The sequence below is a fragment of the Columba livia genome, chromosome 3, assembly GCF_036013475.1.
Source record: "Columba livia isolate bColLiv1 breed racing homer chromosome 3, bColLiv1.pat.W.v2, whole genome shotgun sequence".
NCBI classification, from domain to species: domain Eukaryota; kingdom Metazoa; phylum Chordata; class Aves; order Columbiformes; family Columbidae; genus Columba; species Columba livia.
The window spans coordinates 87,740,816-87,764,518 of NC_088604.1; the positions used below are offsets into that span (position 1 = coordinate 87,740,816).

The 23,703-nt window shown below is 49.7% G+C and overlaps 2 protein-coding genes across 4 annotated transcripts in view; one reads left to right on the plus strand and one right to left on the minus strand.

Moving 5' to 3' along the window:
* Positions 1 to 339: 339 nt before the first annotated feature.
* On the minus strand, positions 340 to 10,822 carry MRPL14 (mitochondrial ribosomal protein L14). The gene is made up of 3 exons (XM_065058127.1): positions 10,691 to 10,822; positions 3,208 to 3,301; positions 340 to 1,000 (listed from the first exon to the last, which is right to left on the minus strand). The coding sequence occupies exons 2-3, from the start codon at positions 3,279 to 3,281 to the stop codon at positions 634 to 636; spliced, it is 441 nt and encodes a 146-aa protein (XP_064914199.1). The 5' UTR covers positions 3,282 to 3,301; positions 10,691 to 10,822; the 3' UTR covers positions 340 to 633.
* Positions 10,818 to 23,703, plus strand: part of TMEM63B (transmembrane protein 63B) — a 47,520-nt gene continuing 34,634 nt past the window's right edge. For all 3 annotated transcript variants that reach the window (XM_065058102.1, XM_065058101.1, XM_065058103.1), the window contains exon 1: positions 10,818 to 10,962. The gene's annotated coding sequence lies outside the window, so the exon portion shown is untranslated. The remainder of the gene's footprint in view (positions 10,963 to 23,703) is intronic.

The window sequence follows — 23,703 nt, forward strand, 5'->3', positions numbered from 1 at the left end:
AGCACTGAGTACAGTGACATAATCACTTCCCTAAGTCCTGCTGGCCACACTATTTCTGATACAAGTCAGGATGCTGTTGGCCTTTTTGGCCACCTGGGCACACTGCTGCCTCATATTGCTCCTTAAGACTTTTCTCAGGTAAAGATGTAGAAAGTAATCCTTTTACTGAATACGCCCAAAGCACCAATAGTTCATTATATCTCTCTGCCACTCCATTACACGTGAATCCATTTTGTAGACCCCAGCGTCACTGGGCCAGGGACTGCGCTTTGTGTCTTGCTCCTGGGAATTGGAAAAGGCAAACCTAGGGAAAAGAAAGCATAAGCAGTACAAATCAAGAAGGATTTTCATGTTCTCATTTAATGATTAGATGCCAAATTAATATCACAGCAGTAAGAGTGAAGGAGCATTTCCCTAGCACACTGCAGAAGTTCTGCAAAACAAATCAGCCTTATTTTGGAGAAAAACAAGATACATCAATATTTAAACTAGTTGTTTGTAATTCTTAAACAGGAAGACAGACTCTTGATAAACCTCAACTTTTTCACATTTCACCACATCCTAGAGAATGACCAAGGAACAGCTACTGTATGAAAGGATATAAACAGGATTGCCAGAAACCTGTCTTAGCCCTCATACAAAGTTGCGGGCAATGGCCAATACTTTGGAGAACTCTCCTTCTCTCTGTCGCAGGATATAGGGTATTGGTGTTTTTATTCTAGTCCCTGTTGGATTTCCATTGTCTTCTATGAGTACCACATTGTTGGAATCAAATCTAGGTGTCATGGTGGGGCCAGGCATCTTGTGCCCTACAATCAAAGCCTTCTTCTTTTCTCCTTTGATAGCCAGAAGAATCTTATCTCCTACTTTGCCAACTCCGGTCTTGTTATACACGTGGATACATTTTGGTGGTCGGTGGTACGGCGTGTTCCCCAAGGCACTGTTGTCCACCACTCGCACGCGGGTGAGCTTCTGTATTGCTAGGGATGCTCCAGTGATACTAGCAAAAGACAGGAAAGAATGAGACAGATCTTCCCAATAATCCTTGGAGAGCAAGGGCAAACCCAGCACAGGATCTTGTCATTACACAAACCACTCAGAAGGCGCCAGCAACAAATACAAATCATATGGGTGACACATTGACTGCATTCAATGTGCTCTTTGAAAGCCAGATGTGACATTGGGCTTTGCACACTCTTTACTAAATGTGAAACATAAGACCACCATTCTACTCTGGAACACAACTAGAAGATGGCGTGAAGACTGGCTTGCATTTACCGGGCTTTTTAGCAACTGCAGATGATGCTATTCAACTTCAATTTACAAGCAAAAAAAAAAAAAGTGCTTGCTTCTGCTACAAGCAGCCTACAGGAAGCTGAGACTCAAGTTAGGCTCTTTCAATCTTTTTACACAGTCCCCAGCAATAAGGACTTTTCTGACCAATCATCAGTGAAGTCTGTGAGGGTCTCCTGTCTTATTCTGCTCTCAGTGAGACCTCTGAGGTCCTGCTGTGGCTGTGATAAGCTGCTACCAACTGCAATCTAACAGATCATCAACTTCCCCATGTGGGAGGAACCCAGAGAGACCCAGTCTCTTCTGTAACTGTTTGCTCTGTGCAATTATCAATAGTAAGAAACAACAGAAATAAACTGCAAGTTGTTAGATGTGACTCTGAATATGCCTGGTAACAGCAGGAAAAAACTGAGAAGAAATTCAACCTCCCTTTCAGGAAAGGCTATTCTTTCATCCAGTAAGCTCAAATTCAAGTGATTTGTTGCTTCTCCTCAAAGAACACCCAAACACAGACAACTGGAAAAGCAGGAAGATCTTTTCTACTGGTAAACAACTGCTGTGCACTAAGATACTAGAAACCTGCTGGCCAGACAGCTGCAGGAATGCCAAGCTGCTGTCAGCTGAACTACTCAAATAGACAGCACATGGAGTCAACCTAACCATTCACCTTGTTTTGCAGAGCAGCAACATACAGTAAATACAGACCGATGGGGACCAGCAGCACTTATTGAAGACAAAGGACCTGTATTTGCAATGCTGCCTAAAACAAGAGCAAGGCACGCCCTGTGTATCAAACACAGCATGGATGGACATCAGTTGCAGCAGACATTTTTACATGTAGTCAGGGAAGGCCGGCTGCATCAGTCCACGTTATTCTTAACTGCTCCAGAGGCCCAGTTCTGACTTTCAAGACTTATTTCCCGCAGGGGCCTATGCCAGCCTTCCCCTATAAGCAGACACCTCTCTTCTCTCTCAGAAGTCACTCACCTCTGCAAAAAACATCCACCACATCCAAAGCAGGCCCACCACAAAGGAAAGGTTTCCCCATTAAGACTGCTGATGTCCTCCAGTAACACTGCTCCCCTCTGTGGACTTGGCCTTCCTCTCACTGTCCATGTATATAAATCCTTTAAATGTCTACTGGGCAATGCTCTCATGCAGTCCATTTGCAAAAAAAGCCAGTAAGACTTAGATATAGCTCGTGGGACTATCACACAACATAGCCCTAAGCATTTTTTTAATTCCCTCTCTAGACCACAGTCATGTGAATTACTATTCTCACCCTATAAAGTGAAGACCTGACCCTTCAAAGAGCTGTATGCTAGAGATTCCCCATACCCACACCGAGTGTACCGTGGGATTAGGCTCTAAGCTTTGTGCAAGGCATTGTAAAACATGAGGTCCATAAATTTAAGAAGCTTTAAATGCCTTGAGCCTGGAACAAGGACCTAAAGAAAAATAACAAAACAGACACTGTTAAGGCAGAAAGCAATATTTTTTCCAGGTTACTCTTGCTCTAAATAGCTGAAATTATAAACTCTGGAATAATTTTAAACATGTAATTGGCTTTACATCAGCAGGGGCTGGCTGCTGCTTTTGTGGACTTGGCTGGGAAACATAGTCACTTTAAACTTCTGCTTGCAGACCGTTGCAGCACCCTCAAAGGCCTAAAAGTCTCCTTACAAGCATACAAAAATGCAGAGTTCAGACCGCACTCAGACTGCCAGGAAATCTGTTGTTGTGTTCAGGCTGAGTTTACAACCTGTGAAGAGACAACTACAAAATTTTGTTGTATTATATTATCCTTTTTGAATGAAAAATACTGTATCTTATACTTGACCTACTTAACAACACCTCTTTCAATCTGGAAATTCTCTCAAGAAGACAAAAGCAAAAGCAGGATTTGAAAATTACCTGAAGTGTCGCTGAATCACTGCGCTGCTTAGATGGGTTAAGGATAAACCCAATTGCTGAGTCAAGAGAGCCATTTGGATTCTGGTAACCCACTCTGCAAATAAAGCAAGAAAACTATGAACTCTGGAAAATGGACAAAATTTTTTTTGCTTCCTTTCCCTGACATGAATCACACACTGGAGCCCCAGCACCTCTTTAGAAGTTGCAATCCACAGCACACAGAGTGGTAACAGCGTCTGTGGCATGCTACAAGCAGATCAACAACCCCTGCCTGAATTCAGCAGACAACGTAATTCAGATGCATATACTACAAAGCTGGATTCAGCACTGCTGCACTGCAGCTTCTTGTGCACGGAGGTAAGGGCCCTTCTGCAGGCACTGCGAACCACGTAACAACCAGCAGGTTTGAGAACAGAGTTTCTAATTTAGAGGCCACAGTGACCAGTAAAAGCTACCATAGTTACTTGTAAAATGTACCAATGTTACCTATAAAACCAAGAAAAAGCCAGAGACACTCTGCAGACTGGCATCAGAGCTTCAGGAAACAATTTGCCAGGCGAGGGACAAAGCCAAACACCTCTGGTGAGGACATTTTTCCCTTCAGCATACACAAGGTGTTCGGCAGCCTGTGTTTAGAGACCAGAATCACACCTATGCCAACCTTGCCCTGTTAAGGCCACCCAGATGAAGCAATTCCCTGTACCTTTATGATGCTCGCTCAAGCCAACACGAACCACCCCCCACCTGCAGCAGCACTGGGTTACAGGGCAACCTCTGAGCGAGTTCACCACTTCCTCTTCCCTGACTACATCTATGGGGTTTCCCTCACCTCATTCTCTCAGACTGACGGGGAACAGCTTCCACTCACAATTGTAAAGGCTTCGCTGAACCCAGATCCTCTTGCCAGACATCAGTGAGGGAGCAATGACCCAGGCAGCCATGCCAGCAGATCCACGTGAAGGGATAAAACAGCATGGACCTAGAGCCAGTCCTCTTTCAGGCCAGCTCAGGTAAAACTAAGACTTTCCATCAGACTGCAACTACCATGGTGTGACATTGCTTCCTTAGGCCTTGGCAGTGTAAGCAATACATGCTCCACTTCCTTCTAGAGTAAACAATAAAAATACATTGACCTTCTATCTCCCTTTGCCAGTTTCGATGAGCTCAGGGCCAAACTGTAGCAGTACATTGTAAAGCCATTTTCTTAACTTTTATTTTAAAACCAAAGCTGACCTAACTTCTCCAGGAAGAAAAAAAAATGCCCACAAAGCCTTTGACAGGCAATGCCATAGCTGTCCTTACTACAACCAAGTAAAGCCCTGGCTAAATATTCACTCTTTATTGTTTTGGTTTTTTTTCTCCCCAGTGTGTTTGCTTTCTTGGGGATGCATTTTTTTAGGATTTGCAGTCGTTTTACAGAGCAAGCATTACCTGATAGCAGGACAAGAAACTCTGGAGATGTGCACCACGGCAATTTTGTAGCAGTGCTCCCTGAGCAAAGCACACAACATGTGGCAAACTGTCTCACCTGTCACACAGGTTTGGAAGAGATCAGCAATAGCCAAAGCTTGCATTTATTGCTAAACAAAGCCACTTTTCCATGAGGTAGAAGATCTCCAAATGAATTTGGAGCTTTCCTTCAGAGCCTGCCGGTACTGCTCCCTCTCTGAAAGGCAATTCCAAGAAGGCTGTGTTTTTGCCACAGCTCCTCAACTATCTGTGCGACCCACACGAGAACAAGGCCCTGTGTGTTTACAGTGCTGCTGGCAATCAAGGTCCAGTTACCCAGGCCTTGCTGCTGCTGGGGTTTCTAAACAAGTTCAACTACTCTGCCTTGCTGTAAGCCCACAGCCCGTCCTGGCAGGGAGGACAGCCTGTGTCCCGTTTCTACACTTGGGACTACTGTTTCCCGTGTGAAACTCAAACCTGGTGGGTAACACTGCTCCGACTTCCTCCAGAGGCTTTGGATCCCTCTAGAAAACCCAAACCAGCAGCAACAAATTGGCCTCCCTGTTGTCTTTGAAGGACACTTCTCAGGGAATTCATCTGCCACCGACGCCCCTGCCTCTATTTCCCTGGCAGGTGTGGTGGCCTTGATGGCAGGAAAGGACAGGCTGCTCATCCTCACCACTAAAGAAGACCGATAGGAGAGGTCTGCTGGCTGGTGGCACGGACGGGTACGGGCTCTGCCCACTGTCAGAGGGACATCAAGGCCACGACCAGCACAGCTGGCTGTGCGTAAGGCCGTGCGTCAGAGGCCTACAGCGCTGCCTGAACTCTGAGCTCACTCCACACTCCAGAGAGGAGTCACTGTTTGTTTCTGCCCTGTGGCAGCAGTGAAGGTTTGAAGTCACAAAACTACCGGCAGAAGCACCAACAGTGTTAAGCATCCAAGGACTGTTTATTTTTCCAGATGACTCAGTACCCCCTTCTTGGCTAAGAATTATTCCTCAGCACATTAAGATGTGTCACAAGCTAAGAAACTTTGTATGATTGATTACTTGGTATGAAGCATCCTGTTAGGAACGGAGTAAACAGGGGGGATGCTTCCAATTAGCAGGATGGTTTGGGCTGGAGGGAATGCACCTGTGGCATGAAGCATGCAAGGGTGCAAGTGGGTTCACCTAGACTGAATCACACCTTCAGCTGCTCTAACATGCCAGCTTCCCTGCTAGAAACACATACCCAATAGCTTGGGTCTGTCTCCAGGTGCTCCTCAACCAGACCCAGTCTCAACTTGCTCCCTCTGTGGCTGTAAACAGGGCACTTCATCTCCTCCACCCTCAGTTTTCCCCTCTGAGGAGCGGCTAATTACTAAACTAAACTCCAAAGGGCAGAGAAGCCACTCTGCCACACTGGGTGCTGCCACACAAACACTCCGGGCTGGTGCCAAATCTGAAGAGCCGCTATAAAGCAAAGAAAACCATCGGCTCCAGCACAACCAGCACCTCTCTCCTCCCCAGCGCTGACGCTGCCTCACACCAGGAGGCTTTCAAAAGGCTCCAAGGAGGCTGCACATAGCACTGGCACAGGGAACACAAGTGACCCGACTTTACTTCTGAAGGTGGCTCTCCCAGGGTTGTCCCTGAGCAGCCTGCAGTGCTCAGACGTCTGTGGGAAGAGTAACCCCATAATCCTCAAACACAGGAAGATTTGTGGGAGTTCCCAGACATCTGCTGTCAGTATTGCCCAACTGATAGGAGTGCACCTTGCGATACCCTGGACAGGCAAAACACCGTCGCTGCTTAGTACTTAGTCACTAATACACTCCTGACCAAGGAATTATCTTGGAAGGGACTTCTGGAGGTCATCTATTCCAATCTCCCCCTCAAGAAGGATTAATTTCCAAGTTCTTCATGCCAGGCAAGAGCAGTATTTAAACAGACACTGTCCTAAAATGAAAGGCCCAACACAAATACAACTATTGATATAGCATAGATAACAGGTAGCTGCACCAAAACAATGATAAAGAACCATGCAGAGTAACCTCTGTGCAACTCCTGCCCTGCTGCCCCTAAATTCTAGCAGTGGCTCTCTCTCATGATTAGAGACTAATTCCTTAAAACCAGAATTGCAGAGACTCTTTACTTCTCTCTGCTCCCCATATCAGTTAAAAGTTAGCACAGGCCTCAGACTGAGTTCAGAGTAAGATTCAGAAAGGGTGAAGGAGACTGTTAATCAAATATTCGTAAAAATGACCCAATTTCTACTTCACTGAATAAGCCTGAGCATGCAATAAGCTGCTGCAGCAAATACTCCCTTCTCAAGGGCCCTTCAGCCATACCCCATTCAATCCAACAGACCAACATCAAATTCCAACACCGTACAACAAAGGAACTCTTCACCAGTTATAAACCTCTGGAAGTTATTTACCTATTGCACCATTTTCAAGTGCCATACTAAAGCTACCACCTTCACCATTTTTCCTTGAGATTAAAGAACTAATGTATTTACTGCAATCTTGAGTGGTTTTTGAAAGGAGGAGTTCTGGAAAATTTCATCCCAGCTAACAGAAGCGAGCCACATAGAATATTTTCCTCAAATGCATGCAAACACGTGAGTAGACCACCTCAAGGAGCTGACACAAAGCAAGGACATCTTCCAGATAAAGAGAACAGGATTACACACTCACTTTGAAGCAACGTCAGGGCACATAGTACCAACAAAGGAAGCCCTGTGTCCCCCCAACACGCATTTCCATCACCTCCCTTATGCTGGCTCCAGCATTCATGCAAATCAGTCACAGTTTTCAGCTAGATCAGTTCCCTGATCCGACTCATCCCATGGTTGCAAAAATGCTGGTGTGAGGGAATATGTCAAAACACAAGACCAGGACTTCTCCTTTCACTGCCAACCCAGACTCACGTCGTGACAGCATCCCCAGAGAAACACCAGGGGATTTGGGCATGAAAGCATCTCTTTCATTTCAGCAAAAATACTGATGTGCTCCACAAGAATGGTCTCTATGAATCTGCACTATAAACGCAGCCATGGGAACACTAAAAAGATCTGTGCCTGAACACTCAAGAGGCCAGTACAATGGCTCTGACCAGGTTTTTAGCAGTGGTTTATACACTAAAAAACAGTCAAGGTGCCATTCTTAGCCTGCCTGCATCCTAGAGTACTTTTAAATATTGTTGTTACCTAGCAATCCAGTAGTACTTTCCTTTTTAATCAAAAGTTTTGGAAATAACACCTGCTCCCTATATTGCCCTCAAGATCTGCAGTTCCACAACCATGCGGCTCTTTCTTTTCCTTCTTTCTGCTAGTAACTCATCCACACAAACAGGCACCAGGGAAAACCAGTGGATGTTGCACGACAAATGCTGAGGCCTACTACCCAAAGCTTGCTGTCAAACATACCAAATAAAAACGGGAAAAATATTATTCACTTTAATAGTTGTAACCTGATCTGCACAGTCAAACAGTAGAGGCAAATATCTCCTCTATCCTTCTAAGAGAACAAAACAGCCATGCTCTAGGCACCACAAAGGTTTGAACTGCATCTGTCATCTATCATTAAAACACAGGAAATAAATCGAAGACAACATGCATGATGCAAATACCTAAACCCCTACTCTGCCACTGCAGGTTTATTTATAGACCGTCTGCCAGGGTGAGCTGCAAGAGCCAACTGTGAACTACAGGACTCAATCCATTCACAGCTCTCCTCATACACGAAACAATGTGATTAAGAGCTTGTGTGTGTTGAAAATACACAAGATATTCATTACCAAGACATAATTGGTTTTACATTAATGACAGCCAGAAAGGCTAGGATTCACAAGACGAATTAAGTCTTTTCAAAATCCATTTATGAATAGGATTAGCTATTAAACAGGATATTTATTGATCTATGTTACCAACAGAAACTCATTACAGGTACATCTGTTAACAATTTTGAGCACATTTTCCAGATCAAAATCTGGAAAGGCAGATTTTGGAAAAAAAAAAAAAAAAAAAAAAAAAAAAAAAAAAAAAAAAAAGAGCTGAATACCTTTAATGGAAAACTTACTTTGGACATTTTAAGTATCCACAAGTCCGAGCTCCAAGGTACTTATGACTCTTATCATTCTAGTATCCAAGCACCTTAAACTATCCATATAGTCATATTCACAGCATTGTAATAAAATAGGAAGGGATTATTCCCAGTGCACCAGCAGGAAATTAAGCTACAGAGAGGAAAACTTCCTGTGCGAGGTGAAAGGAAAGGAGCAGCAGAGAAGGTACCTAACCCCAGAAGCTCTGCTCTGGTACAGGCTGTGGGACTGAAGTGCAGCAAGGGCCCTCCCTGCTTCTGCCTTCTAGAATCACACGTGGATTCAGAGAACTGCCCACATTCCCATAACTTTGTGCTATCACCTCTCAAGTGTATCTTTACCATTTCTAAAAGTACCAAGGTCTCAGTAACAGGCCAATAGGTACCAAGCCACAAGACCACAATCGGTTTCCAGCCCCAACCTGGGTGACCAGGTCCCAAGCACCAAGCTGTGATCACAAACCAGATAGCAGTAACCATGCCAGGGGGACTTGTGGCAGGGCAAAGGACACAAGCAAGAAGGAAGAGAAGGTGGAGAACTGTGGCTCAACGATAAAAAAAACTCAGGAACCACTGACCTAGGCTAGTCATTCACAGAACAAAGAAATAGTGGCTCTAGGCCTTCCTGATAAAGTTACACCAGAAAAGGATGCCCAATACAGACAGAACTCAGGCCTAAGAGAAACCTAACCTAGGTTAGGCACACAAAGGCTACCTGCAGCTTTGCTGGAATAACCCTTGCTTTTCACTCAAAAACTTCCCTTAAATCAGTTTCTTTTCTTCCAAACAAGACTGTTCCATGTCAGCTTGAGAAGCTTTTGAACCAGGCAAGTGAATGCAGCTCAGATGAGCATCCATGTCCTGGTTTTATAAGGGCTGGCTACACGCGTGCTTTTACTACAACGTGCAAGTCTTTTCCCCTTATAAGAAACCTGTCACGCAGTCTGCTTCCCCAAATTGCATCCCCTTACTCACCGGACCTCCGAAAGAGTTTTTTGGAGAATAACCAGCAAAGCACAGACTAGCGCCCACACTTCCTGAGTCCCTGTGACACACACCAGTAAATGCTGCATTTGTCAGGACGCAAGAATTTTGGTCCAACTTTGCTGCATGACTACTCATACCCACACGAGGATAATCCCAACAGCACAATCCCCCCATGAATTCTGAAGCTAAGAAAGGCTCTGAAGGACACATGTGCAGGAGTGCCAGAGAGCATTTTCCTCCTCCTCCAGGCCAGACTGCTGGTGCACAGGCTGAGCCTCACAGGAACAGAGGCCGCTGTCTGCCAGAGAGGCAAGATCAGCCCATCAGCAGTGCCATGTGCGCAGCTGACACACAGGCTCTGGCTCCCAGCTGCTTATACAAGATGTCACAACTATCTGCCCTGCCGTGTGCTGCTCAACCCACATGCCATCTTGAGGGCCAGCATTTCTCAGTCTTTTTAGAGCATACTCAAGGTTTAGAGGTTTCAGGCCCTTTGCACAGAGCAGCAGCAACGCCTGCAAACGGCTCCTTACGAGGGACAGGCAGCAGAGCCGGTGCCCGAGGGGAGGGAGGACCCGGACAGGGCGGGCGCCGCAGGGCCCACCCAGAGCACGGTGGCCACGGCCCGCTCTCGCCCAGCGCCCGGGGACTGAAGGGGCACCGGCCTGTGCCCCGAGCAGCTCCGAGCGACAGCCAGTACCCCAGGAGCAGCCCGGCCCGGCGGCGGGGCAAGGCCACCCACAAGCCGCCGGGACCGCAGGCCGCGGCCGGCCCCGCCCGGGAGGCCTGAGGCCCCGCGACGCCGGCGCCGCAGCTCAGGGGCGGGACGCCCGCTGCCGCACGGCTACCCGACCCGGCGCCCGCTCCCCCCCGGCCCGCCGCCGCTCCCAGGGCCGCCTGAGCCCCCCGCCCACACAGAACGCAGCCCCAGGCCTCCCCACGCCCCCCACCGCGCACCTCCGAGGGGAACGCGCGGCCTCCGCCCGCCGCCCCGCGCGCAAGCGCCGCCGGCCCCACCCACCGCCGTGCGGGACCGGCGCCTCCGCGCCCCGCCCACCCGGGGCTCCGCCCCGCTCCGCTCCGAGCCCAGCCGAACCGAGCCGAGCCGAGCTCAGCCGGGCGGTCGCCGCTGCCTCCCTTGCGCGGCGCAGCGCGGCACCGCAGCGCCCGGCCCGGCAGGGCCAAGCGGAGCGGCAGCCCCGGAGGACCCAGTCCGCGCCTGACACGGGGTAAGCAAGCCGCCGCTGCGGTGGGGTGCGGCGCGCGGCGGCTGCGGCTCCGGCTCCGGCTCCTCCAGGCCAGGCGGGCTCGGGGCCGCAACCCGTCGCCTCGGTGGTTGTCGGCTTGGGGGGTCAGCATCCGTGCCTCGGGCCTCCGGAGGGCGGAGCGGGCCGGGCCGGGCGGCGCGGCCGTAGCGCGGAGCCCAGCAGCGGGGGCGGCCTGGGGCGGGGGGGCGCCGCCTGCCATCTTGGGGCGGCGCGGCGCGGAGCGGGGCGGGGGGCGCGCCGGGCGTGGCGGCTGCGGAGCGGGTCGTGTTCCCCCTCCCAGGGCTGTGGGGCAGCGGGGCGGCTCGGGTCTGGGGGGCTTCTCGGCCGCCTCTCGGGTGCCCGTCCTCCGCCATCCCTCGGCTCGTCCGCTGCTGGGCAGTGCGATTTCTGCACCACGGGGGTCGGTGGACCCGTTTCTGCGGGGTGGCACCGGCTACCTTATCACCTGCGATCGCCGTCGGGTGTGCTGAGGCAGCTTTTGTGTGTGTTCGGTCTTGGAGAGCTGCCTGTCCTCCTCCTCCCTGCGTCTCTTCTCCAGGCACCGCTGTGACCGCGAGTTGCAGGGAGGCAGGAGGGATGTTTCAAGGGTGGGAACAGCAGGCAAATTTGTAATATCACCCTTAAATTTCTAATAGTGCCCTGCCTTTGGTTCCCTGGAGGGCTTAGCAAAGAGCTGTCAGATGGGGCTTGTGTCTGTGCTCGTGCAGCCAGGCAGTCTGTTTCTGCGCTTGCCTTGATTACCAGCCCCTCCAAATCAGCAAACCATGGTTTTTCCTCCTGTCCTAGCGTGCACCCTGGATGTCTGTATGTAGCTACCTTCTGAAGGCATCGTGCCAAAAATCTGTGACGTGGTTGCAGTCAGCCCGGTGCCCATAGCAGGTTTGAGAGCTCCCAGCTGGATGGAGACCAGGTGTTTGGGGAATTTGGGATTTTGGGCACCTCCCTTGCTCTTCCAGCAGGCGTTGTAAGCAAAAGGCCTATCACTGCCTGGCTAATTTGGTTGTGCATTGTTCACGAGGAGCCCCCCACCCTCCATTTGTCTGTCACTCTAGAAGTGTCCTGCTCCATTGTGTTCTCCTCTGGAGTAAGTATACCTGGAAAGCCACAGGCTGAAGGGCAGGAGCATCCCATTAGCAGCTGTGACAGAGCCACAGAAGGGTCGTGCAGCACAAGTACCTCTTGGATGGTCCTGCAGTTGCCCCACCCAGGCATGGGACAAAGACTTTGCAAGTGCATTGCAGGGACCAGTACCCTTCCCATCCAAACACCTGTGCTGTGCGGTCCCTAATAGCCTTTTATTCTCTTAATGCTTCTGAGAGAGCGGAAAGCAAACCACTCAGCTCTTAACTGGAGAACTCCATTGAAACCAGAAATAGCAAAGCATTAAGGACGTTGCTTCTAATGACTGCAATTAGCTGGTATCTACCTAGGAAAGGCCTTTCTCATCCTGAGCCTTTTAGCAGTAGGAATACACTGTCTTTACAGGGACAGAAGTCCTTTCTGCAGTCTTTACCTGGATACCATAGGAGCAAGATAAACATGAAAGAAGATGCCTTTGAGGGGGTTGGGAAGAGACTCTGGTTTGGCTCATGAATATGTTTTGTTGCACTAAGTTTGCTCTATTTTTGTCTGTTCCTGTCTTCAGTAACCTTGGAAGGAACTGAAGCTACTGTATTTTCTGAGGGTGTCGGTTTTCTCGTCAAGAAGGCATTGCCATGAGGCTTTGCAATGCTCCGTTCTCTTCCCCTTTGACCTGAGCATGGTGCAACTATCCTGAAATGTCCTGAAGTCATGAGCTGAGCCAAAAAAAGAAAAATACCGAGTGCTTTGCTTGTTGTTTGTTTTTTGTTTTCCCTTCTGGGCTTTTAAAATATCCTTGTCATATTTTTTAGCTTTCTTCAGCAATAAAATGGGCTAGAAACTTGCTTGGGGTTTTTTTTTCCCCAATAAATTTTTACGTTAAGAAAAATATCCTTATGCAATAGCTTCGTTCTGGGAGCTAGGACTTCACGAAAAGCTCAGGTAGCATGAGATGTGCAATAAAAGCCTGTGAGCTGGCAGTGCCAAGGGCTTGCTTTTATTCTGTTGCTAATTGTGCTTTCCTTGAGCTGGGGGTAGCTGGGGTGCCTCAGATCCCTCGGATCATGGGGAGCCCCACAGCCTCCTGCCACCAGCTCCTCTGCCACCATCACCATCCATACCAAGGTGCAAGGCCAGCGTGCATCCTTTTTGTGGGTGCCCCATCTCTATCCTTCTGGCCAGGGTGACACTGTGTGCTAGGGGCTCTGCAGGCAGAACCTCCTGCTCCCAGGAAAGACAGCTGGGACCTGTGCTGTCTGACGTGAAGCCACGGGGTGCCTGCTCTTGTGCTGGAGGAGGCCTTGGGTGTGGGATACTCTATTCAGTTTGCCATTAATTAGAGACAGTGCTGGTTATGGATCTGGTGGCTGATTTGCATATCAAAGCATCTGAGTGCTCTGTGGTAGGTAATGGAGGCAGGGATGATAGGGCTTGCTGGAGGCTGGGGCCAGATCTTCCCCGGGGCTTTTTGTAGGACGTAGATGAGACAAGATGATGGAGATGTTTGGAAAATTGAGATTGCCTACATGCCCTTGAATGACAGCACCGTTAAGGCTTTTTTAATCTAGCAGCTGCTTTCCAGGGGGGTGGGAACCAAGGAGAAAGGGAGCAGTCCTTGGTGGCAGTCCCTTGGGCTGCTCCTGCCCTACCTCCTTCCAACCAGCGACAGCTTGCAGGGCAGCCCACTGTGTGCAGACCCCAACAGCCCCACACTGCCCTCCAGCAGCTGTCCCCAGGGCCGGCGGCTTCTGCGGCAAGCGACCAGTGTGCCAGCACGCTGCTTGTTCTCCATGCTGCATCTCACGCAAGGAGGCAGAGGCCCCGCTTGGAGCCTATAGCAAAAGGGCAGGTTTGTTACCACCTGAACTGGCTCTGCAGGGCCCCAGGTCTTACCTGATGGCTCAGGAGCCATTGTTTGGGGAGCAGCGGAGCCTCGAATGGGGCATGTCCTCTGGGATGCTGTGTGAGTCAGAGGAAGGTTTGCCTGTATCTGGTCTCGGCAGAGCTGTCTCCTGCTCCTCCTGGCTCTGGAAACTAGCCTGGGGAACTCTGAGCTTGCTTGCAGCCTGGGCTGGAAACCAAAATGCAGGTTTTAAACAGGCAGAGAGGAAGGGTGTCCCTGTGTCCCTCTGCTGCTTTGATCTTCACAAGTGCGTTACTAGTCCTGATGCTCTAGCTTTGAAGGACCATGACACGGGGCAGCTGACCTCTCTGAAGGTAGCTCTGTGTTCATTGCAGGCCTGCGTGTTGCCTGGAACTGCAGCCCTTGACCTCTCTTCCATGCCTGTGCAGCTCAGGTTCTTGCTGGGAAGGATTCCTCATCTTGCCAGCCATATGGCAAGTTGGTGTGTGCAGGAACTGCCTCAAGCTTGACCTCCTAAGGAGGCACCTCTTCCGCCTGAAGCCCTTGTCCTGTTGGTAATTCTCCGGCTCGCTCAGGAGAGTGAGTTTGGGGGGACAGGCCCGATGCATGGGGTAGAAAGTTGGTTAAAAGGAGAAAAACAAGAATCGAGGAATTAAAAAGAAAAGCGCATGTGTGTGCGCACTCTGCAACAGAGAGAGGGCGAGATTCATGAAGCCGATGCCAAGCTCATAGAGCAAAGGTTTGCAGTATGAAATGGCTTTTCTCTGAGCCTGCAGGCCTCCAGTTGGCACTGCCTTCTCACTTCATGCCCTTCCAGCATAGAGCTGGGTGTCTGCCCTCTGCTCCAAATACAGATTAGATGTGGGAAGTCCTTCCTTGCTAAGTGTGAGATGCAGAACATTTTCCTCTGTGCTTCTCTGTGCAGCTTTTACTGCACTTCACAGGGTTATCTTTGCATGCTTGTTACATGTTCCCCGCATATGATTGCTAAGCAGTGCTGGAAATACATCAGTTCTCTCCGTGGCTCTTGCACGTTGATATTGCCTGCTTGCCGTTCTCCCTCTTCTGCTTTAAGGTCCCTTCCTCTCCAATCCTCATAAAGCCAAGTGAGGGAGCGGGAATGCTTTCCCGGCATCCCAGTGCTCCCCTTAGGCCAAGCTCTTATAGTGGCTATGCAGCTTGTATGGGCAAGATGGGGATCCTGCTGGCATAGCCCACTGCATCTTTTGAGCAGGGTCTGCTCTTCTTGATGTGCTTTTGTCTAATTATTGATGCCAGCAGCTTCTGCCCACATGGTTATTGTGGTGGGAAGAAAGAGTGGTCTTGTTTTATTCATGCTGTTTTTCCCCAGAGAAACTGGCAGTTGGTTGTATGAGTTTGGCTTAAAGGGAAGTTCTGAAGATTCCCATTTGCGTTTCCTGATCAGGGAGATTGTTTGTGCTATTGCATTAAAGAAAGGGGCTGGGTCTCTTAAGGGACTGTGTATTTGAAAGGCGGCACATTGCATCAGCACCAGGAGAACGCAGTTGCAGGCAGGATTAACGTCTGGCTGTTTTCAGTATGTTCTGCAATTGCTTTCCTGAAGCACCACAACCGTGCTGCCTCTGAGCAGCAAGCCAAAAGAACCTCCCTCTCTTTGTCTGCCTGGGAGAGTGGCTGCTGTGGACCTTTCTTGCCTGGCCATTGCCTGTCACTCCCTAGAAGGACTGTATGTTCCCAGAGCTACTCCTACGAGTCCCTGTGTTGGGTGTGCTTGTCCCCTCGGTACCCCTGTAATTCTGTGTGCAGAGCAGTCGCTTGTTTTGACACCTCCTTCCCTTTCCCCTTGGGATGTTCCTGCTGGTTTCCATGCAGGTCTCGGCTCCTGGCCCAGTGCAGAGCCTCGCCCTGCAGACAGCCAGCTGCCACCTCTGTGGCACCAGCTGTGACCTCTGGCTCTGTCACGCCAACAAGGAGGCCATGTGGTGTTGCTCTTGGGGAGGTGTTATGCTCTCTCCTGTTGACCTGCATGGAAGAGCAGCTCTGACAGGTTCCCTTAGAGCATCCAGCTGTCTCATGATGTGTTGCTGACATGTGTCAGGGGGAGGGCGCTACTCCCTGCGAATGTATTTTCTCACAAGAGTGCATTTAGTAGGAGAGTTGTGTGTTGGCCTGGCCTGCTTTAGCTAGTTAAACAGTAGCCTTTAGTATGCTCTCAGGTCCCTTCAAAGCCAGGGGATGAGACAATCTTGGCACAATCTTGTACTTAAAGGAAACTCAGATGGCAGCAGGCCTTGTTTCCTTCTTGAAATTATTATCAGCATCTGATGTCTTCTACTTGGAAGTCAGAGAGATTCTGGCAGTGACACAGGCTGGGGAAGGTCTCTGCAGCTGACCTTGGGCTCTTGAGCCAAAAATTTAGTGCCTTTGGGTCCCAAGGAAGATCTTGAAAGGGATTAATCCCTCAACTCCCTGTGCAAATGGTCTAGACTCCCTTTGTGTGAAACTGTTGGACTCTGGAGGCTCTCAGGTGATGCTGGTAAAGCTGACATCTTCTCCAGGATGACTGTATGCAAGTTGGTGGTTTGGTTTTGCTGGGCTCTTGTCTATGCTTGAGGCATAGACCTGGAAATGAATTATTGTGTGTCTGCTGAACTGCGGTAGCTGCCCAGGGGCTCGCTCTTACTCACAACAGAGAAAAGGCAGCTTGAGTTGGCATCAGTCGCAAAGTTATAAAGCAGGGAGGAAGGAACCAGATTTGCAGTGAATGAGAAACTCAGTGTGAACTCTCAGCTAGGGCAAAAGTAGCTGGTGCAGCTATTGGATAGAAGGAGGCTGCTTGGAAAAGAGGAACAAATAAAATGTGACAGTAAGAACTTGTGTCTTCACCTTGCAAAGAAGGTCAGGGTGACAAGGTACTTAAAGGAGTTAATTTTAAAAAGTGAATCCAAGCACAAGTCAGAACAGGTGGCAAGACTATTTAGGTAATTTAGATGCGGTCATGTGGGGAAAGCCTTACAAAACTTCCATGGAAGTACTTAAAGAATAGAAGTACAGGGGGAAAGAGTGGGACTACAACCAGCCTGTCTAAATAATATGGAATGAACAGTTAAGCAGTTAGTGTTTATCCTGTTAAGGAGGTGGGAGAATCCTCTGATTAAAAATCCACTAGTGTGATTTTATCTGGAACGTACCATGTCAAGTAGGTCAATCCCTTTGCCTGAAAAGATCGCTTGCTGAGTGGGCGTGATGGAGGTAATAGATCTTGACTTAAACCTGTGTCACTGACCCAAGTGTCAGCCTCATAAGCAAACAAGAAAGGGGTAGGAGGTAGGAAGCATCCCTCCGGTTGATCCATAACTGGTTGAAAAGCTGTATTCAAAAGGGTTCTATTTGATAAGGAGACCCTGACTATGCAGAGCAGGGGAAAATGTTGGTATTACTGAAATTCAGGAGCAGGATGAGTTAGTGCTCTGCTGGGGCGGAGGAAAACACAAGGTAAACCTTGTGACAAGCTGTATGAAGAGCAACACCTCTAAGATACAGGAAGCAATTATTGTTCTCCTCAACACAGAAGAAGTGTTGCTGAAGAGCCAGGCTCAGACGTAGATGCAACCCTTGGAGAAGGATGTGCGCAAACAAGAGAGTATCCAGGAAAGCAACAGAAACGATTAAGTTCTTTAGAAATGCAGTGTGGGAGGAAGGATGAGAAGAACTAGGACTGTGTAGCCTGAGGAAGAAAAGATGGAAGAGGGAACTTCATGATCTTCGAGGATGTACAGCAATGTACTTCTAGAAGACGGTAGTTGTGATGGACAGGGCAGGAAGTCACTCTATCTGTGATAAGGGAGTTCAGAATTTATGGTTTTCCATAATATCATTTGGGATAGTGAAGCAGGAGAGGAGGCTATCTTGAAGGGGCTTTTTGGTTTTTGTTTGTTTTTTGGGGCTGGAGGTAGTTTGTTTTAGAACAAATTAGCCAAAAGTCTGTAGATATAGATGAGTTGCAGCTGGCTGTGCCTCAAGAAAAGAATCTTGCCAGATTACCTATTAAGGGTCCGTCAAGCCTGGCAGTTTTGTGAAACATTTGACACCTGGAAAGGCATTAGTGAGCAGCCCTAGGATTGAGACTTTACTGCTGTAGGAGGTGCTGGGGAGACTGGTACTAAAATATGCTGTCTAAATCCAGTGTCAGTGCTCAGAAAAGGATGCTGAAAAAATGAAGAGAATGCAGAAGAGTTACAAGATAATCTGAGGGCTGGAGAGAAAGCTTTGCGGTGAGAAATATAAGGAGATCAATCTCTTTGTCTGATCAAGGAAAATATTAGGGTGAGACTTAGTTATCCTCTATAAGCATAACATATCATTAGCTTGGTAGAGTAGAAATGCCAGGTCATGTAGAGTGGCAAGAAAAACCTGTGGTGAGATGCTGGGGCTGTAGTCACCTTCAGAGCTGTGCAGCCAACTCTGCCTTCTCCTCTTACACAAGTGGAGGTCCCTGTCTTTGCCCATTGCCGCTTTCTCCGTGCATCCCTGTTCTCTGGGTTTCAAAGCTCTCCTTGTTTGTTGTTCCTGCCTTGGTATCTAAGCCCTTTCCTTGAGACTCCTCCACCTTATGAGGAGGCATCTCCAGTAGCAGAAAGCACTAGCCTGGCCCCAGCTAATGTAGAGTGGTGCCCTGACAAACCTAAGCCCACCCTCCATTTGCGTGCCTCTGAAATTGTTCCCTGCCTCTCCTTGCCCCAGCCTGTCATCTGCCTCTGAGTGATTTACACCATCCCTTCCCCTGTGGCACCTGGCTTCTTGGCCAAACAGGTACCTGGGAGCAGACAGCACCTACCACCTCTCCAAACTCAACACCCTAGCTGATGAAAATGATGAATGAAACCAAACGTCACCCTTGCCACTGGTTTCTGCCAGCATGCAGTCCAGCATTTTGTCACTTATAGCTGCTGGTTTATTTAGGGTCATTATACACATTCTCAGTTCACAAGGTGATGTTTCTGCTTTAGCCTGCTGAACAAACCTTGAGATGAGATATTGGGTGAGATGCTACAGCAGATGGCTTGCTAAAATCTTGCTAGATCCACAACTTCCCTTTCACCCACTAACGCTATAGTGCTGTTAAAAATAAAGATGATCCAGTGTGCCTGACAGGATGTATACCGTGTAAATCCCTACTGCCTAGTGCTCCTGGAACCTCACGCTCTCATATCTTCATGTTTTGTCATCGCCTGGGGTAGGAGGGGAATTTCAAAGCCAGGAGATAGCTCCTGACTGTGGTTGTGAGTCAGGGGAAAGCTAAGGCTTTGATGTGATTAAGAGAGAAGCGGTGAAAAACTTGCAGTGTTTCACTCCTTTATTTTGTTTTATCTCAAGCTTTGTCCCATTTGATGGGAGCAGAGCTTTGGTTTGTAGGTAATAACCCTGGTCAGTGTTTGTGTCTTCCTCTGGGGAGTCAAGTGCTACATGGTGGAACGGCCTGAGTTATTCCCAAAGAGTCTTATGGAGTAGCAGCTATAGCTCAGTGCTCCTCTGCTGGATATATGAGGTGAGGGATGCACTTTTGCAAATCAAAGATATAGAAACATGGTATAACAGCAGTATTTGAGCATGGTCTGGGTCATGTCTCTAGGGTGCATTAGGTGCCTCCCTCGAAGCACCTGCAACCTCTTGTCTGCTTGAAGTATAGGATTGCCTGCTTTGATTGCTCTGCTGATACATTTTGGCAAAAATGCTCCTGCTTCCCAGTCTGGTTTTATTCCACTACCTCAAAAGACACAGAAGCAGTTTTGCCAGTATAACTGCACCTCCATCAGCAGACTTATTCCTGTGGAGACACGTTGATCGCTAGGGTCTTTGCCGCTGTCTGACACAGTTGTGCTTGCAGATATCTGCGTGGTTGGCTGGATCAAATAGGACCTCTAGTTGGAGCTCAGAAATCTAGGGAAGAGGTGGGGCAATCAAAGTAGAGGAGGTGTGTGGTTTTAATGAGCCTGTTTTCAAAATACATGGGAGTGACTGATGTCTGGGTACGAAAGCAGTGCTGAAGTGTGTGGCTGGTAAACAGAGAACAAAGCAGGTTTTGGACAGCCTGGAGAAAAAGGGGGCTTTGCTGTTTGGACTGCAGCTCTGTCTCTTGTTTGCACTGCATTTCTTGGAGCAAGAAAAGGGAATTTTAAGCTCATTTAGTGAAGGTAGGCTCCAGCCCATCTGAGCAGTGATGCAGGTGGAGCTGTGCAATGTGGCTGAATGTATGCATTGACTGGAAACTCCCAGCCTGCTCCTGGAAAGCTACTGCAGGGTGGTGAGCCTGTCTGGCCCAGGGCAAGCCCACCCGCCTCCTCTTCCTTCTGCTCCCCTCCCTGGCCCCTGGCTGTTCCCGGTCTGTCAAGTATGGTGATCAACCGCTAATTGCTGCCCAGCCCACCCCAGCGTTGTAGAGCATCCTTTGACTTGCAAGCTGATTGTGAAGCCTGCCCTTCCTACCAACCCTTCCTTGCAGAGCTGGCTCTGGAGGCTCCAAGCAGAGCTCTGGGGCAACACCCTCTCTTCCTACCCCAGTGCTGGGGCTTGACTGCCTTGTTATTCCTGCTCTGCCTTCCCACTTAGAGGTGTGTGCCTTTTAGTGCCCTGTTTTGCCTGCAGGAGCCTCATGCTGGGTGGATTTCAGGATCAATGAGGGTTGGAGACTTGAACATGGCTGGAGGGGGAGTGGTTTGGGCTTGGATAGTTTTTCGGGTTTTTTCGATCTGCCCCTTCTCCTTCTTAAGCCGTGTGCGTTGGGGATGGTGGGACAAGAACTTCTACCCCAGCCCTTGGTAATCCAGCAGGGGAGAAGGTCCAGGAGGAGGCCACGCTGGCACACACTGCTGCCTCTCATGCTGGGGGAGGAACCTCCTGCTCCTTTCCCAGTGCCGTGGTACCAAAACAAATATGAAAGGCAATAGTTGAGATGTGGCTTCTACACACTTAATCCGGTGACTGCGGATGCTGCAGGAGGAGTGGACCGCCAAAAGCGATCAGGCATTTGTGCTGTCCCAGTTGGGATCCCCTCGTAGGGCTGGGGATTGGCAGGAGGCCCGTGACTCAGGCCACAGGTGGAGGGGTGAGTGGTTTATTCCTTCTTTCTTGTTCCTTGAGACAAACTTGCTGTGCCCTCCATTGAGGGCAGGGAGCGTACCTGGTCCTGAAGAGCCTAAGCACTGACCTTGGGTAGAATATTAAACTAGCAGTGGCAAAACTTCATAAGGTGCACTGCTGCCCACTGGGGCATCTCCCAGGCTGCTGGGAGCTGACCTGAGCTGGTGGAGGTGGCATGAAGCTTGTGCTCTTGCAGTTACCCCAGCAAACAGCTGGGAAATCATCCAAAAGCTCTGTGATTTTAATCCTGTGGCTGGTGATGCTCTCAAGTAGGGACAGGACAGGTGTTGTTCGCCCAGGAAACAGGTAAATCCAAAAGCCCCAGCGGAGGAAGGGGCACCAGGGCAGTGACAGAATCCTGCTGCTTCCCTGGACCTTACCAATGGAAGCAGAGGACCACAGCTCCAGGACATACCCTTCACTCCTAGTAATTCAACAGGGATTTCAGCTGACTGTGAGGGTACAAACAGCAAGAAGTACTTGTGTGCTGCTGGTACATGTAATCTGGAAATGCAGTGTCTTTCTAGTGCTGGTGAATTAACGATGTGACTTCCCTGGGAGGAGTTGTGTGTGATTCTGATGGACAGAAGCAGAGGCACGGGGCATGCAGCAGGTCGGGGTGGGATGCAGAGCAGAGCCAGGCTGTTCTGTGCCGTGAGTCCACGCTGCTTCTCTGCCACTCTCTAAAACAGAGTGCTGATGCCTCACCCTGTGACTTGGGGTGGCAGGGACACGGCAAGTGAGCTGGATGCGTGGTCCTGAGCAGCGGGGAGTGAGTCAGCACCGGGGGCGGGTGAATCGGTGCCGGGAGGAGCAAGTGGGATGGGGCGTGGGTGGGGATGGCCGGGAGCTGCCATGTGGATGAGTGGGAAGCTGGCAGAGAGCAGGAGTCCAGCAGTGGGTACCAGGGTTAGCTGAGAGGATAAAGAGAGCAAAGGGTCATCTTGGGCACAGGCAGCACCATTGGCACCTCTGCTGGCACATGGAGTGGAGAAGCCTGCACCCACACAGAGCCCACGGCTTGTCAGTGGGGAGGAGCTGTGCCGAAGGGATGGCACATGAGGGCAGGCTGAGTGGACAGCTTATAGTCAAAACTCATTGTTCAGTTGACCAGCAGTCCCTGGGCCCTACGTGTGATGAGAATGTCCCATGTTGCTGTCACTAGGATGGTATGCTCCAGGCACACCTCTGGACCCCAATCTTTGGCTGAACAAACACCAAGCTCCAGATGAGGCTTTCTGATAAACTCTGTAGGACAACCATCCCCATACCTGTTCAAAGGTTAAAAACTCAGAAATCGATCCAGACTCTTAATGTAAGTGCACAACCTCGCCAGCCCATGTGGGGTTGGTAAGTACAATGGTATGGGAGATGGATCTGTGAAATGGTGGAGGGGAACAGGGCCAGGAGGTCCATTACCAGTTTGGTAGGGTAGAAGTGCTGTTGGCTATTTGAGGGCAGGATAGCAATAACTTTCTTGAAGACAGAGAGGAAAATGTGAGGCTATAGAAGTGAGCCTGGCACCAGGAGGGGGCTGGGTGCAGATGGGAGGGAGGAATGGAAAATGCGGTGGTGGCTTTAGGAGGAGCCAAGGGCTGGCACCTGCTCTTTCGCCTGGATGGGCTTCAAGACTCTGATCTGCCACCATATGGGTGTGCAGCTCAATAACATCACGTGGGGTCTGTTTCCAGCCACCCAGGTGGGGGTATAGCTTGGACACTGGAGAAAGTCTGCAAAATTTAAGGAGCCCTAAGAGGTACTCATGTCTTGCCTTCTGTTGCTCAGGAGCATATCCCTGGACAGTATCCTGAACATGAGACACTGCCAAGGAAGCCTGGGGTTGTAACCTCTTTCCCCTTAATACCACTTGAGACCCACAGCTTGCCATAGCCCTGCTTTATGCTGCCCCCTAAAACTGAGTTTTCCCAGGAGTGCAGAGCAAATGGACGGAGTGACCATCCGGAGGGGAGGCTGGGTGAGGGTGAGCAGTGGAAGCTACCTTCCCACCCTCCCACCAGAGGAACACCAGCTGGCAGGGTTGTGGTTCCCCTGGGGATGGGAACTGCCTGAAGAAGCCTTTTCAAAGTGTAGCAACCAGCAGCCCTTCATTGAGCTACTGGAAGAGGGTCCCAGGAGCTGTCAGTAGGCTTTTTGGAGACCTTATGTTAAATCTGTTCTTCAGTACCTGCTGGCAGTCGGTGCAGGCTGCAAGGGGGTGCTGGCACACTCCTGTGTGCTGGATGTGATCTCACCCTTTCACGGGAAGATCTTCCCAGACCTTAAGGATATGACATAAAAAAAAAAAATTATTCCGAGCATGCCCTTGAGTACACTTCTATTGGCAAGGGAGCTATAGATGATGAGCCATGCTGCAGCACCCAGCCCTAAGTAACCCTCCCACGGTCCCCTCATCTTCTCATGACAGGACAAAGGTCCCTTGCTCATGGTCCTTTGACTCATCTCGTCCTCCGCTTCCAACAAGACTGCACTTGGTGTTGGTAAATAGCATGTTATAAATAAGCAACTGATGCTATATTGGGAGGAGTTTCCTCTGCTGGTGATCACAGGTGTAGTGGGGCCTGGGCCTGGAAGCTGTGAGCTCAGCTGCCAGGCATGTAGAGGCACTGGTGGCCCCT

Coding starts and splice junctions, on each gene's coding strand:
- MRPL14 (XM_065058127.1), bottom strand. CDS start 3,281: ATGGCTCTCTTGACTCAGCAATTGGGTTTATCCTTAACCCATCTAAGC. Junction 1,001..3,207: donor GTGATTCAGCGACACTTCAG/GTAATTTTCAAA, acceptor GTCTTTTGCTAG/TATCACTGGAGCATCCCTAG.